Below are 15,319 nucleotides of genomic sequence, written 5' to 3'. Positions count from 1 at the left end.
GGTTCACATAAACACAGGATTTCCAAAAACCCCATAGAAAAAAATCACAAGGGGCAAAATCTGGAGAGCAGACCGGCCACTCCAAATCCACTCAAAAGGTAGGCCTCAATGGCGAAAGCACGCTCCTCACTGTTCCAACGCATGATGGAGACTGAACTGTGTCAGGACAAAACTTTATCCTCCCGTTTCTCAAACGAGACCACTAGCACTCCACTACGCCTTCAACCGACTGAATGGCGTGCTTTTAAAAAAAGAAAGTTATGCTGCCTCACCCTGGACATGAAAATCATAAAACAATGGCATATCAATACATTACATATACATTACATATACTGTTACACATTACATTACATATACTGTTACACATGTTCAGAGATATGTTCAGAGGTAAGCTGGGCCAGAATAGTTTTTGGCAAAGGCCAAAAGGGGGCACTAGATAAAATGGATAGTCCATTTTACAAGGGGTGGGGGAGTTGAAGGAGAAAAACCATTTCCCCCTTTTTCGCTGGTTATTCCTCCTTCCCATGCCATAAATGAGGGTTGTTTCCATGAAGGGGACATGAGAAGGGGAATGGGGAATAGCAGGAAAACGGAGAAATAGTTTTGCTCCTTTCAAACCCCCCCCCGCCATAAAATGGACCATCGTTCTCTGTCTAGCACCCCCTTTTGGCCTCTGCCCATATAAGTAGAACAGTACCTAAAATAATATTATATATATATATATATATATATATATATATACACACACACATACACACACACACACACACACACACACACACACACACTAAGTTTTATCATATCTTATCATATTTATTGTTATAAGTGTCTTATTTTAGCTTACTACATAGAGTGCAATCAAGTCTTATCAAGCCTATTTGTTTGGTTTGTTATTATGATGTGACCTAAGGGCTAATCAATAAAATCACTACCTAAAATTATAATCCCCCCTCTATATATAATTCAATATAAATAATACTTAAATAATAATATAAATTATAATTATTTGAATAAATGTAGGTTGTTGTGCATTAATAATGTAGATTGAATTAATAATTTAGATTACACCTTGTAACGATTTTTGTCCCTGGGTTGAATGAGTTGTTTATTTTACTAGCCATAGGCAATGACATCAAATAATACACAACTTTTAAAAGTACAGTACGCACTTTCCAATATAAACGTTAAAACTTATTCTGTAAACTAGCTCTTTCAAATTACAGTAGCAATGACAATCCCTGCAGGCATGATAGCAATAACAATATCTGGTTTATATTGTCCCAAACTGTTTCCGTTTCCATTTCTAGCCTCTGCTGTGGACTTTACAAATTTAGCTTGGATTTTTTGGGCTGCGACTGCAAATGTGGCAACCTTTAATGTTATATTTTTGGAATAATCCGCTAACAGGTCACAGATAACTGCAGACTGTTGCCATGCTCCCAGGAGATGGTTTTTGGAGTCATTCCCCATGGTTTTTATGACAGAACCAATTAGGAAGTGGCATTTGTCCCTAGGTTATAAAGGTCACTTCCTAATTGGTCTGTCAGAATCCTAAAAGGCACCTTTCCTGGTTTTTCTTAACCTTTTTGGTGATCATGTTATTTGTTTCTATAACCACCTTTTCCCAAAAAATTATGTTGCAGGACCATGAAAAAAGAGCCTTTCTGCATCCTGCACCTCTGGCTTTCCCCTTGACAAGTTTTATCTATTTTGACCATTAGCTCTGGGGTTATATAGCTTCTGTAAAACATTTTATACGTATTTTCTCTAATTGAACTAGCTATCTTAAATTTAAACCTCGTTTTCCTGAGATGTTTCCAATCTTCCAAATCAAAATTTCTCCCTAAATCTTTAGCCCATAAAATCATCTCCATGTTTATTTGATTGTCCTCTAAGTTATATTCTAGAATATATTTGTACAGTCTGGAGATTAGGCCTTCGTTACCCTATTCGAAAATATTCTCTAATTTAAATTTTCTAGTTGAAACCTCTACTCTCTCATCTTTTGTAAATCTATCATGTAATTGATAGAAGCAAAATCAGGCATTTATCCCTAACTCCTCTATTTTTTTAAGTTTCCATTGCTCCTTTTCTTTGGTTAGGTACTCCCTATAGGTACTTGATTTTACGTGAGTACGCCCTGAGTCCCCCCTTAGAAATAGGGCGGGTTATAAATAAAGTTGTTATTATTATTACTATTATTTAGTCTCAATGCTGCTTCCAATGGGCACAGCCATAACGGAATTTTTGGTCCAATCCCCTTCTTATACCTTTTCCACTTTGCTAAAAGCTTAGCTCTTATTCAACTTATGGCAATTCTAAAATGAAACTGTCACGGCACAATTTATTCAAAGGTGGTTTACCTTTGACCTTCTCTGAGGTTGAGAGAGTGTGGCTTGTCATGCAATGTGTTTCCATGGTGAGGTGGAGATTAAATTGTGGTCTATTCCTAGCCCAGTTTTCAAGACACTACATCATGCTGGCTCCATAAACAATAGCTTAAACATAATACCGGTGAAACTGCTTACTATATCATACTTGCAAGCAGGAGATTGATATATGTTGCTTCTATTTTCTAATAACTGTAATTACTTGTTATATCTAAACTTTCTATAATAGCATGTTTGGTTTTGTTAAGTTTGAATTTAGCTTGTTTCTCTAATACAAGAATTGACACAACAATTTGTGTAGAGTCAAATTCAATAAATAAATGTGGTTAGTTGAAAATAGAAGCATCAGCTTCTCATCACATGTGCATGCTGGAGGAGAAGAGAACTGCACACAAGTTCTCCTGTAAGATTACATTACAATTTAGCTCAGCTTTTCCCAACCTGGGACATAATGTGAAGTGAGTATCAACTGTAGCTTTTCAGTGTACTGGGTGACAACTTCCATCACTCCCAATTGAAGTTTTAATTAGAAGTTTTAATTTAATTAGAGTATCCCCCCTGATACTCAGTATAGGTAACTGCTTGGTACATTTATGTTTGATAGTTACACATTTCTGGTTGACTTTAGTTGGGCCTCTAAAAGCAGCTAGGCAGGCACTGCAGTACTGCTTTTTAGGAAACCCTTTCTAGATAATAATGAGTAATGATCTAGAACCATTTTTCAGCTGCACTTTAAAGCAGTTACTCTTTCATGGACTGCTATAATTTGCTGTCATAGGTCACAGGCATTTGAAACGTACAGTGATATGAGTCTCAACTGTATTGTATCGTGTATACTGCAGTGTATTTTGTACACAGGGGATTTTCAGGGACTTCACTCAAGCTGTGTGGGGATTTTTGTGTGTGTATTCTAGCCCTGACTGATAAAGCAATAAAATACCGGAAACTTTGTAATCTGTGCAGTTCTGGTTGGAGAATGATGAGAGTCTGAAGAGGAAGTATACGTATTACGTAATACTACTTTTGCAAATATAGTCCAGTGTAGATAAGAAATGAACCAAATTATTTTGCCCTGAATTACAACATATTCAATAAATAACATTCTAGCCTTTAGGAATCTGGTATCCATTTAGTTCAAATGTTTTGAGGGGCACTCTGAGTAGTCATGCAGACTTTTAATTTGTATATGCCACGTGTTTTTAACTTAACAGAATTATGGATCCGAACTTGCTACGTGAACGAGAGCTGTTCAAGAAACGAGCACTCTGTACTCCTGCTGTAGAAAAACGCCCAGCAGCCTCTTCTGAGTCGTCATCATCAAAGAAGAAGAAAACAAAAGTAGAACAGGGAGGATCATCAAGTTCAAAGCAAAATGCAGGTTTGTAGATGGCAGAGATTTTATCTGGGCTTTATGCAAATGGTCTTCAATTTCCCCATTCATGTTAAACCTTTTCAAAGTGGAGCCTTCACTTACCTTCATAAGTAACTTCACAGGGATATTTTATGGTTTTCATTGTGATGTATATAACAGTTCTATATTAGGGAGGAATCATTTAGATTACCAAACAAGAAGACATCTTTTCCATGTCCTAAATTCTGCTTTCAATCAAGAAGTGAAATTGTGAGACATTTAGTCAGAGGTTTGATGTGTAGTTTCCCCCTAAGATTTTCACTCTAAATTTTTTTTCTTCTGAGTGGTTTTTTAATCTTAGCTTTCTTAGGATGACATTGATGTGATGGTTTTTCTGTAAAATTAATATATAGAAATTTAGTAGTATTAACATAAACTAATCACTGTTCCTCTGTCATGTGATAATGGTTTCTATCCCATATCCTCCTGGATAAAGCTATTATTTTCTGAATTTTCATGAAACATATATGTTGGGAGTGGAGAGTCTCAGTCTCCCTTTGTAGGAGCACTCATCTGTTACATTGCAATACATGAAAGCATACTAAGCATAATAAGGTGTTTCTCTGTTGGCATAGATACCTGCTAGGGCCTGCCTGTGTGGCTCTGCAATGAAAACACAAATCTTATGTATTAAACAATTTAATACTTAGAAATATAGGCATATCCCTGGTGGTGCAGGGGGTTAAACCGCTGAGGTGCTGAACTTGCTGACCGAAAAATTGGCAGTTTGAATCCGGGGAGTGGGGTGAGTTCAAAAACATGCAAATGTGAGTAGATCAATGGGTGCTGCTTCTGTGGGAAAGTAACAGTGCTCCATGCAGTCATGCTGGCCACATGAGCTAGGAAGTTGCTACGGACAACGCCGGGTCTTCGGCTTAGAAATGGAGATGAACACCATCCCCCAGAATCAGACACAACTAGACTTAATGTCAAGGGAAACCTTTACCTTTACTATACTTAGAAGAGAATGTTTCCTCCGTAAGAGGTCAACACTCATTTTTCTGAATTTTATACAATTGTACTAAATTACACCAAGAAATAAAAAGTAAAAAGAGCCACTAGGAAAAAAGTGCTTTCTGCAGATGCATCTCTGCTTTTTCTTGGCTCCATCTACTAGCCTCAAGAACTCTAGTTGGAGGCTGGGAAGCATTTTGGTAGTTGGCTATAGGTACTTATGCAGGCAAGAGGAGAATTCCCCTGGACACTTGTATAGAAAAACAGAGTAACACTATTGTGAAGCAAGTACCAGCATTCAGTTATTCCCTCCTTTGTAACTGCCTTTATCTTTCATCTTTTTTCACTGCAGTGATGCAATGCAATTTCATCATTACAGGGCATTGTAAAGAAAGTGTAATGCAATTGGCAGAAAAGCTTTTGAGTGTAGCTGAGGAGCTTTACAGCTGCTTTCCCCAGGTTGGGTTTCCATCTGCTTGACTGTGGTTAGCAGAACACTGCTACCTACAGAGACAGACAGCTCATTTTTGTTCCATCCAATCACCTTGCAAGCTAGAGGTCAGAATTAAAATTCTAATTGACTGCATCAAAAATTCCATATGCCGATGTCACTGTGCTGTGTTTTCTTGTTCCATATCAGAGTGTGGTGGGAGTGAGGAAACCCATCATAAAATAGTGTGAGAAGATGCTCATACTACATGCCATAAATTTTGTAGTAGGTGAGATGGTTGTCTAAATACAGCTTGCTATCTTGAATGACAGATCTGTGTTAATATCACTGTTCAGAATTGGTCAAGGAAATAGGGTTAATTTCATATGGGTAGAGCTTCATCCCCATCTGTTTTAAAGATGGAAAGAATAGTCTTCATCTAAGAAACAAAGGCACACAATGCTGAATGTCTCTTGTTAACAGAGTTGAGTTTTAGCCATGTACCAATGCAGTGATATTGACAGCTCTCTAATGTAAACTATTGGGAATACTGAGAGCCAAAAAGAGATTGTCTGGGCTCTGAGATAATATATAGTAAAGGCTTGAAATATGTAAAAAATTATCTGCAACTAATAACAACTCTTATTTACATGACAGATATTTTCTGGTATTAAAAATGTTCTATATTGCCATTACAATGGCCCGTCTATCAAACTGTTACAACATTTTAAAATAAATTATTCACATAAGGTGTTCTTGCTCATGATATATTTTAATGACTTGCTATTTTAGTAAAACGTATTTCTTCATTTTCATTTTGAGCTTGGATTTGTTGATTTCCTGCATGTAGAAATAATCAGATGGTAGGATTTTAATAACACCACCCTGACTATGGAAATTACTGGGTGATCTTGGTCAAGGCATATACTCTCAGTCTAAGAGGAAGGCAAATGCAAATCCTGTGAAGAACACCCCATTATTATTTTTCCTGAGTCACTATTAGTCAGAAACTACTTAAAGTCACGCAGCAATAAGATAAATTTTAATACTTAAATAAACTAATAAATAAATAAGTCAGATGAACCAGATTTTACTCAAATCATTAATTCCATTCAAGACAAGTTCATTATAAAACAAAATGAAAAAAAATACCCATTTCCACATGACACTGTGACTGATCATCCATTATTAAAAGCATTTTTGTGAACAGTTCAGGTTCATATCCACCAATAAACAGAAACGGTGCTAATAATTACATTTAAGGCTAAGCAGACTCTGACTTGCTTGGTCCTAAGATGCGGGAGGCTTCATTATGATGCTGAATATCTGTTTTGATGCAGGTGTTAGTGATCTGTCCACCACTACACCACTTCTGTTTCTCGTTTCCTGAAGTTGTCCATCATAGATCTAACGGGATTGGGTTCATTCTCTAAATCCTTCACGGTTTTGTTTTTCACACAGCAGCAACAGTCAAGCAGCTCATATAGGAAAGCTAGCACCACCAGACATATTACAGTAAATATAAATACGAGCAGAATGACAAAGCAGGCAGTGTTCCAGTTGTCATGGAAGGGATAAATTTTCTGCACTTGGAAACCAACGTTGTGATTGAGGGATGTAGTTTCATTCAGACGGCTAATGTTGAATGTTGCCATGTTTGGATAGTCCTCTGGGCCCTTTCTCTGCAGTTGCTCTATATGTTGAAATATACAAACAGAAGACATAATTAGTGGATTACCTATGTTTTATCCTCCCTTACTGACAAAGTAGATCTGAAACAGATTGTGTTTTTGGTTGTTAATGGGTGCTTCTTGTTACAAGTAGTGTCAGTACTAAAGCATTAAGCTGTGTCTGCATTGACTGTCTTTTCAGTTTTAATTTAAATAAAACAAAAGTTGGGTTCCAGCACTTAATTTGGCGTGTTTTTTCTTATTGCATTGCAAGACTAGGGTGCTGTCATTTGCAAAGTAGAAGATTTAACTGTCAAATGTTGTGTGTATACTTTGAATGTAATCTCCGTTGGAGCTATCAACAAGTATTGCTTATAGTTATTCTAACTGCCGAAGTAATTTTTTTAACAATTACTGTGAATGAGTTTACCGTAACTTTTAAAAGTTCTAATTGATTATAACTTTTAAGAATGTAAATGTGAGTGATACACTGAAAGTTGCTCTTCTGTTTCTATCCTGGAGCGTCATGGTTAATATGGTAAAAATAAAACAACATAAAATGCTTATATAGCATTATAATGGATGAATTAGCAAAGTAGTTTCAGTAAGTAAAAGTAAATCAGATTCTAAAAGCAGTTGTACTGTGATAGTGGTAGGTAGTTCTTCAGGAGCCATCAGCATCAACATCCTGGCTTCTACAGAAAAACAAGAAAAAATAATGTACATGCCAGGCAGTGAGCTTTACCGTTGGCAGAGATGCACCCCAAGAAAATAATTTTGCTTATGTATCCTATGATACTGATAACACAGTGCTGCCGCTCTCATTGAGAGTGTGACAGAACTCCTTTTTCCTTTGGAAGTCTCTGGAAACTGGCTCCCGGGGGACTGCAGTATCATAGGATACATAGGCAAAATTATTTTCTTGGGCTGCTAGGCTTCCAAGATAGGAGGGGCACTGCAGCCACCACATTCTTCACAAGGAAAACCACATGTCTGAAGAGAAGAGATTCAAACTCCTTGTGATCTAGAACTATGGGGATCTTGCTCATGTGAATAAAAACTCTTCGGACACGTCTTTCTCTTTGTGAGGAAAGTGATGGCAGAGTGGGTAGGACTAGGCACTCCCCATGCTCAAGGAAGTATGATGAGTAATGTCTGAATATAGTATAATTCTCAAGAAGAGGTTTCTCCTCACAGTCTCTGGAAGAAACCATACCTTTGTTGTGGGAGCGAGGCTGTCATTGTACTCTACAATTGTATACACATGACCAAGACATCAAGAGAAAGAGCAATATAGGAGAATGGACTGGAAAATCCAGTTTGTGTTACATCGTCCACAGGCACACGTATCCCAAGACTGTTGTGCCCAATGGAGAGGATCTAGAAGAGGCTACTGAATTTGCCATTATACAAGGTCTATCTCCGGAACTGTTTCATGTGTGCTGTGTTACCTTTGCCCTGATCAGGTAGGAAACATGAACACTTTATTAGACTCAACAAGGGTCAGAAGACAAGCCAGGAAATGTTTTCACCATCATGGACTCTTCAGGAACATTAATCTCAGAAATACAGGAAATTTCATAGCACTTTCAATAGAGCTCTGAGCCATTTTTTTGAGTTGCTTATTCAGAGCTAGAAGAGCCTGATGCTACTGCTTGAGGGTAGATAAAAAGGCCAAACACTCTCTGCTGTCATGGGTTTCATTAAGGTAATGGTGGACTGCAGTTTGAGTCACTGTTGTCAATCAGACATTCTACATTCACAACTCCATTTTCATATCTCATGAGGGAGCTTTAGAGAAATGACATTTCTCAGAGAAAGTAACATATAGGATATGGGTCTCTTCCACAATAGACTGACAAACTTTGATAGATCATACACTTTTATAGAAAAAGTCAAAATATATACTGTCATGCATTTGGAGATCTAAACATGGATTGCAAATCACAGGATTGCAGTAATCCATACAGTTATTTATATCATTTCTCTAGATGTAACTACCAGAGAGATTACAGCATACCACACCTCTGAAGATAGTTGGATCATAATGAGCCTAGAGGAGCAATTCCACTTCTCAGGCAGGTCTTCTAATTAACCTCAGGGAAAAGTCCCACAAAATCCACTTCAGATCTAGATTTTAGCTATTCCTTTCACAACTCACTACAATGTAGGTTCCCTTTATGGGCTCATTCCTGGTTCTTAATGCTTTCTTTAAAAAAATAGAAAATGTTATTTGTGTGAGAAGGTGTGCAAGATACCTACAAAGAACAGCTTTTCTTTCTAGGAGGAGGAGCTAGAGAAATTGAAATTAAGAGGAAACATGAATATTAAGCTGTCTAAATCTTCAAGAGTCACCTGGGTCTTACAGCATCACCCACTTCTCCTGTTATTTTCCCATGGTTTCCCCCCTTAATTCCTCTACAAAGTAATGGCAGAAGCTGTCCAAAGTGTTGTCTGCTGCCTGATGATATCATACAGCATTTGGCTACAGCTTTTATTTCAAAGTCCTTGCCTTTTTTACGTGCTAAGCATTATCTATGGGTATTCAGGACAATCCTCTACAAATATTTCAATACTTCCCCCTGTGGTCCTGTCTTTGCAACATTTCCCTGAAATAAAGGATGTGACTTGGATCAGCAAACCATAAGCCTCTCAATATGCTTAACAAGTAGAGTCCAGCTCCATTGCAGTTATCAAGAAAAAAAAATACCTGAAAAAAATATCAAAGCCAAGGAAAATTAAACTTGTGTTCCTTTCTTATTTTTGAAGCAATTTTTAGTGGAAATGAAAGTCAAGAGAAAAATTATGGTAAACAATCACAAAGAAAGAAGTAAAGACACTTTCTAAGCAGGCGCATTCCCTTGTGTCCTCAGAACTAAGCCACCCCAAGAAACTAAATTTCTAAATGTAACAAACAGATGCTGAGAGCAATCTTTATTTTTTATGAAGTCTTTGGAAGATTATTAACTTTGTTATGACTACAGACCTACAGTCAAAGGTGATCAAAAACAGTTGGCAGACCTATGGAACAGTATCGCTCAGCCACAAAGGCACCCTAGACTATTACATTTATAAATTGATTATATGAAAGAGACTCTTGAATGTAGTATCCTCTCACTTGCAAGGTAGTGGATATAGGAAAATGAACAGTGGATCTTTATTACAACACTATGTCTTTAGAAAGTGAAAAAGAATTTACTCACTTTTCCCACCAGCAAATAGCTGTCAAAAATATGAAGTTAAAACTAGGAGGAACAGAAATAGGAGTCCATACAAGCAGCCTGCCTAGATATCACTGCCTACCTCTGTTCCTATTAGACCAGATATGTGCCAAATCTAAGCATCTAGGCCAGGAGTCCTCAATTTTTTTAAGCCGAGGGCTGGTTCACGGTTCCTCAGACTGGTGGGGGGTGGGGTGGGCAGACTATAGTTAGAAAATAATGAACAAATTCCTATGCACAGTCCACATATCTTATTGGTAATGCAAAAAAAGAAAATAATAAATGAAAGAACAATACAGTACAATATCTAAAATGAAGAACAATTTTAACCAACATAAACATACCAGTATTTCAATGGGAAGTGTGGCCTGGTTTTTGTCTGATGAGATAGTCAAGTTAATTAGGACTGTTGTTGTTATGGACCTTCAAGTCATTTCAGGGACTTAACAGTTTAGGGAAGGGTGTGGGTAAATTACCTTAGAGAGTTGCATCTGGCCTTAGTTTGGGGTATCTTGTGGTACCCATATCCTGTGATCCTTGGTTTTCTCATATATATGTTTTGACCATTTTTGTTGGGCCAAGTTTTACACTGGAAACTAAGAAACTGGCAACATGCTGTTTGAAGATTGAATGGGAGGCTTCTCAACACTTGATTACCCCAGTAATATGATTAACATCCTTTGGTGTCTAGGCATCTCTTTTTTAGTTTACATAATATCCTGAAAAATAATCTTTCTGGATTGTACTGTGATAGATCTGAGAAGAGGCCACTCTGAGAATAGAATCATATAGTTGGAAGAAACCCCATAGCTCATCTAATCCAACCCTCTGCCATGCAGGAATTATTAAATTATTGGACTTCATTTAGCAATGTAAATAGTTTGTCTTGGTTAATATTCTAGAAGGTGTAACCTTTTCCAATGTTCCTTTGCCACTGGAACAAAGTCTACCCCTCTGTGTGTGGAAACTATGAATACATAGCTAATAAGCTAAGTTTAAGTGAGAGTCCTGGGAAGAATCAACACCATCTTAATCTAAGCATTTAATTTTTTTAAAAAAAGTTCGTCTACGCTATGCTTTACAGCAGGGGTCCTCAAACTAAGGCCCGGGGCCCGGATATGGCCCTCCAAGGTAATTTACCTGGCCCTCAGGGTCAACCTAAGTCTGAACCGACTTGAAAGCACACAATAACAACAACAATAATCCTATCTCATCAGCCAAAAGCAGGTCCACACTTCCCACTGAAATACTAATAAGTTTATATTTGTTAAAATTGTTCTTCATTTTAATTATTGTATTGTTTTAAAGTGTTTTTGCACTACAAATAAGATACGTGCAGTGTGCATAGGAATTCATTTTTTTTTTTCAAATTATAATCCGGCCCTCCAACAGTTTGAGGGACTGTGACCTGGCCCTCTGTTTAAAAAGTTTGAGGACCCCTGCTTTACAGTTTCAACAGGACAGAAGAGGAGGGGAAAAAAAATCAGAGAACCAACTTCACAAAATATACTTGTGTGTTGTGGCCAATTGGTTGCCCCAGAATGCAATAAAAGAGAATTGATTGATTTGTTTTGACATTTCCTGAGGCTTTCGTGTATTAAAAAACGAATGTAGGTCCAGTATGTATTTAGCATTGCAAAATGTTCATAAGGACAACAATGAATGCTGAAAAACACAGTTGGAGAAGCTATGGGCTACAATCTACTTGTGTCCCCAGCCTCCTTAATATTGGACTTCCAAGCCCCTTACTCCTGGAACTGTCCAAGAATTTGATTAGGGGATGAGGGAACTTAACTTAACCCAAAATGTTTTGGAATCACACAAAAATGAAGCAAATCTTTTGTCCTTTTTTGCAAATCTTACTATTTCACATTAACCCGCTAGTAATTCCAGGGGTGGGTGGGGGGATAAAAGCTGAAAACAGGAAATGCAAACTGAAAGTAAACAAACTCATAGGTGGCGGTTTTGGCAGAAAATCAGTACAAATGCACCCCCCTACAGTTGCCAACTCCACTGAAACATGTAAAATTGTTTGAAATATATTTAAAATAGCATTTTGTTGTAATGAGAGACAGAGAAAATGTATTTAAAATGTAAATTAGTATCAAAAGCTTCAACTTGCATAAATATAGAAATGTTTACAACTGAATGCTTTTCTGGGAAAGAAATGCCTGATAGTTGAGAAACATCAAGGACTCAAAAGTTGTTCAAGGATATGCTTGAAACTACATGATTTAAATGAAATGGCTGAATTTTCATTATTGGTTTTTACTTGTTTGAATTAGACCAACATAGATGTATATATGAATATGAACATAAATTGCAGAGAATTTAGGAACAGGGTGCATTATTTATTCAAGACATTTTTAAAAAGTCATTGATGACTAGTTTGAAAAAAAATGTGCCAGTAGGAGTACACATGCGACACTGAGATCTATTTATATTTATTTAGATAGCAAACATAACTGTTAAAACTGGTTAGATTTCTTTCTCATACATATTGTTTAAATATATGTGTGTATGTATATGTGCCCTGTATGTATTTCAAAGTTTATGCTTTAGAAAGACTGACACTGGTAACATGAAATTAAAAATGTGAGGGGAAAGTGTTGTCATAGTATTTCTGCATTTCATTATAGATTCATACAGTCATATAGCATTTAAATATTTAATGTTTACATGTCAGTTTTAATGAAGTGCTTCCTCCTTAATAACTCAATGAAATTTATTTAGCTGTGTGAAGAAGAGTAAAAGCTTAGGTTTCCAGGATTAAATATATTCTGTAAAGAATTGTAAGACAACTCAGTTTTGAGTAAGATCCGGAATCTTTTAATAGATTTAGGTTGAAATCTTCTGTTCCCTCGTGTGGGTATAAAAACCAATTGAACTCTATGGGATTCACTCCTAAGTAGGTGTGAATAGGATTATACTGTTAAGCAGCCAGCTAGCTCTGGTGGGTTTTACTCTCAGGAAAAGGTGTGTAGAATTGCAGCCTAGGGCAATTATCATTTGACATTTAAACTGCCAGAATCCCTTGACTACTTGATGCTATGTTAATCCAACATAGTAGTCAAATGTTAAAAGCTAATGCTAGTTTAAGAGAGAAATATAATGTGTTTGCTTAGTGGCATTTTTCTTGTGCAGCTTAATGGATGTTTAATTTGGGAGACAAAACAGACGTGCTGAGGCTTCTATAATTAAAAATGCTGTCTTTTTTGTTATTTTTTGCATAACAAAATTGATTAGCAGGTCATACAAAGCCCTAAAAAGATTGGCGCACGAAATATCATCTGGGTGTGTTGAGCTCTGTGTAAGATGGATGGTCATCAATTCTTCATGAATGCACAGATGGCAAGATTCTCTATTAGTACAAGAAAAGCATCTCTGCCTTTAAGCAGCGAGCAATCAAGCTTTCATATTTGAGGGAAACAATTGTTTTAAACGTTCTAATTTTTAAAGATATAAGGGCCTTGTATGTTTTATTTTTTAAAGCAGTTTTTCCCCCCAGGAAGTGCAAGGCAATTTTTAAAAAGGCATAGACCTACCTCTTTTCAGAAAGGATGCTGGAGCAGTGCTGATCTGCTGTTTAATACAGCCTCTGGTATAGCTAAGATGGAGCTCTGCTACTATTGGCTGAAGCAGAATGCAGCTGACAACTTCCTTTATGCTCATTTGCATCAGACCCCTGCCCGAGGAGGAAATCATTCATAAATCTGAAATACATAAGATGTCAGATCAGATGCCTCCTCCTTTCACATATCCACAGCTCCTTTAAAAATGAAATACATTCATTATTAATGTAGCCTTTTGTGTCTTTGTTTTCATCAGAGCACGGCATTTATTGTGTTAATGCCTTCACATTTATTTGCTCTCTAATAGCATATTAAGGTAGCATGAGCCATCCATAACTAGGCAGGGCCTTAACTGGATTCTAGACATTCACATAGACTGTTGTTAAAGATGTAAGCATCTTTTGTCTTCCTGGTATTCTTTAATCTCTGTTTATGGTATGGTCCTTTTAAATCTTTGAGATTACAACAGTAGCTTGTAAATAACCTCTAGGAGATTTCTCTTCCCAGGCTCCTTTCTGTAATTTTAGTTTTAGTAGTTCAGTAGATTTTTATTTTGTGAAATTTTGACCACATTGGTTTTGATTATGTATTTAGATTGCTATAGACTGCTTTTCTCACAGTTGAAAACATATGGCAAACAGAATAATCTTCGGGAGCGGGAATATTCTTTACTCAAGCATTTTGGGAGAAAGCAATATTTTCTTCAATAAGATTATACTGACTAATTAAGCAAGAAAGTAACATTCGTTGTGAATTTGACAAATGTATGTATATTGATTTGACAACCTTCATATGAAGTCCACATTGAAGTAAATTTTACTTTGAACAAAATAAAGTTTTCATGATGGGGCACCAAATTCCAGTATCATTTTATTTGAAAGAATGAAAGCCAATCTTAAATAAAGCAAATGCAGTCTTCAGATTGTTGCAGTTTCTCTACTCTTTTAACTTTCTCACTATAAGTAAATATTGCCCTTTTTATTTTAGGAAAGGGAATTTTAAAGCCCTATTCCAAGGGACCTATTTAATTTCCATAGTCAGCTGAAGTTAGGCTTGAGGCATCATCAAAATATCAACACCTTTCAGTCATCTTTTCTATCATTTGTTATTGGACGGCTTTTGGAAATTGTTTATTGTCGTTTGAAGCCTGTTTTGGATTAATTCAGGGTGAAGGAATGGAAGCTTGATTCAAACAAGATGAAGATGTTCTCTGTTAGGGGATCTGAAATACTGAATGATAGTGTGAGCTTCTCCTAGACGCAGTTGTGGCCCCTCTTGAAGCTATAGCTCTGCACCGTGGGAATAGTCCTGAATATGGCATTTTTCTTGGATGTCTCAATAGAGGGAGCAGGGAGAAATGCCATTTACCAACCTCTGGTGCTATACTAGCTCTCACTTGACCTGGAGACCACTGATCTGTGCAAACCTCTGTTACATTTTGCAGGCCCTTCTCAATATCCTTTTCCTGTCTTGAGATTGCTTAGTTATGGTGTTCAAGAATGCAAGAGCCTCCCCGTGGAGATAATCCTGGTCGACTGTTTTGTTGTCCTCTTAGTTTACAAATCTATTATGATATTTTCAGTACTGTTTGATCTCTGTATCCATGTGGGATACATTCTTGGACTTAGGGATACATGAAACCATAGCTAATAGAAAGCCCTATTGAAATGA

The 15,319-nt window shown here is 36.9% G+C and overlaps 2 protein-coding genes across 2 annotated transcripts in view; one reads left to right on the top strand and one right to left on the bottom strand.

The window, feature by feature from the left end:
* Positions 1-15,319, top strand: part of GTF2E2 (general transcription factor IIE subunit 2) — a 40,274-nt gene that overhangs the window by 1,641 nt on the left and 23,314 nt on the right. The window contains exon 2 of the mRNA XM_060763809.2: positions 3,602-3,768. Coding sequence (XP_060619792.1) covers positions 3,606-3,768 — 163 coding nt within the window. The 5' untranslated portion in view covers positions 3,602-3,605. The remainder of the gene's footprint in view (positions 1-3,601; positions 3,769-15,319) is intronic.
* Positions 6,200-13,783, bottom strand: SMIM18 (small integral membrane protein 18). The gene is made up of 2 exons (XM_060763800.2): positions 13,622-13,783; positions 6,200-6,878 (listed from the first exon to the last, which is right to left on the bottom strand). Exons 1-2 carry the CDS (start codon positions 13,779-13,781, stop codon positions 6,547-6,549), a joined length of 492 nt encoding a protein of 163 aa, XP_060619783.1. The 5' UTR covers positions 13,782-13,783; the 3' UTR covers positions 6,200-6,546.

This window comes from Anolis sagrei, chromosome 2 (assembly GCF_037176765.1).
Source record: "Anolis sagrei isolate rAnoSag1 chromosome 2, rAnoSag1.mat, whole genome shotgun sequence".
In the NCBI taxonomy this organism is placed as follows: Eukaryota; Metazoa; Chordata; class Lepidosauria; order Squamata; family Dactyloidae; genus Anolis; species Anolis sagrei.
Note: the sequence above shows the minus strand (reverse complement) of the source record. Positions and strands in the feature narration are given on the sequence as shown.

Coding starts and splice junctions, on each gene's coding strand:
- SMIM18 (XM_060763800.2), bottom strand. CDS start 13,781: ATGATTTCCTCCTCGGGCAGGGGTCTGATGCAAATGAGCATAAAGGAA. Junction 6,879..13,621: donor AGCATCCTTTCTGAAAAGAG/GTAGGTCTATGC, acceptor TTCAACATATAG/AGCAACTGCAGAGAAAGGGC.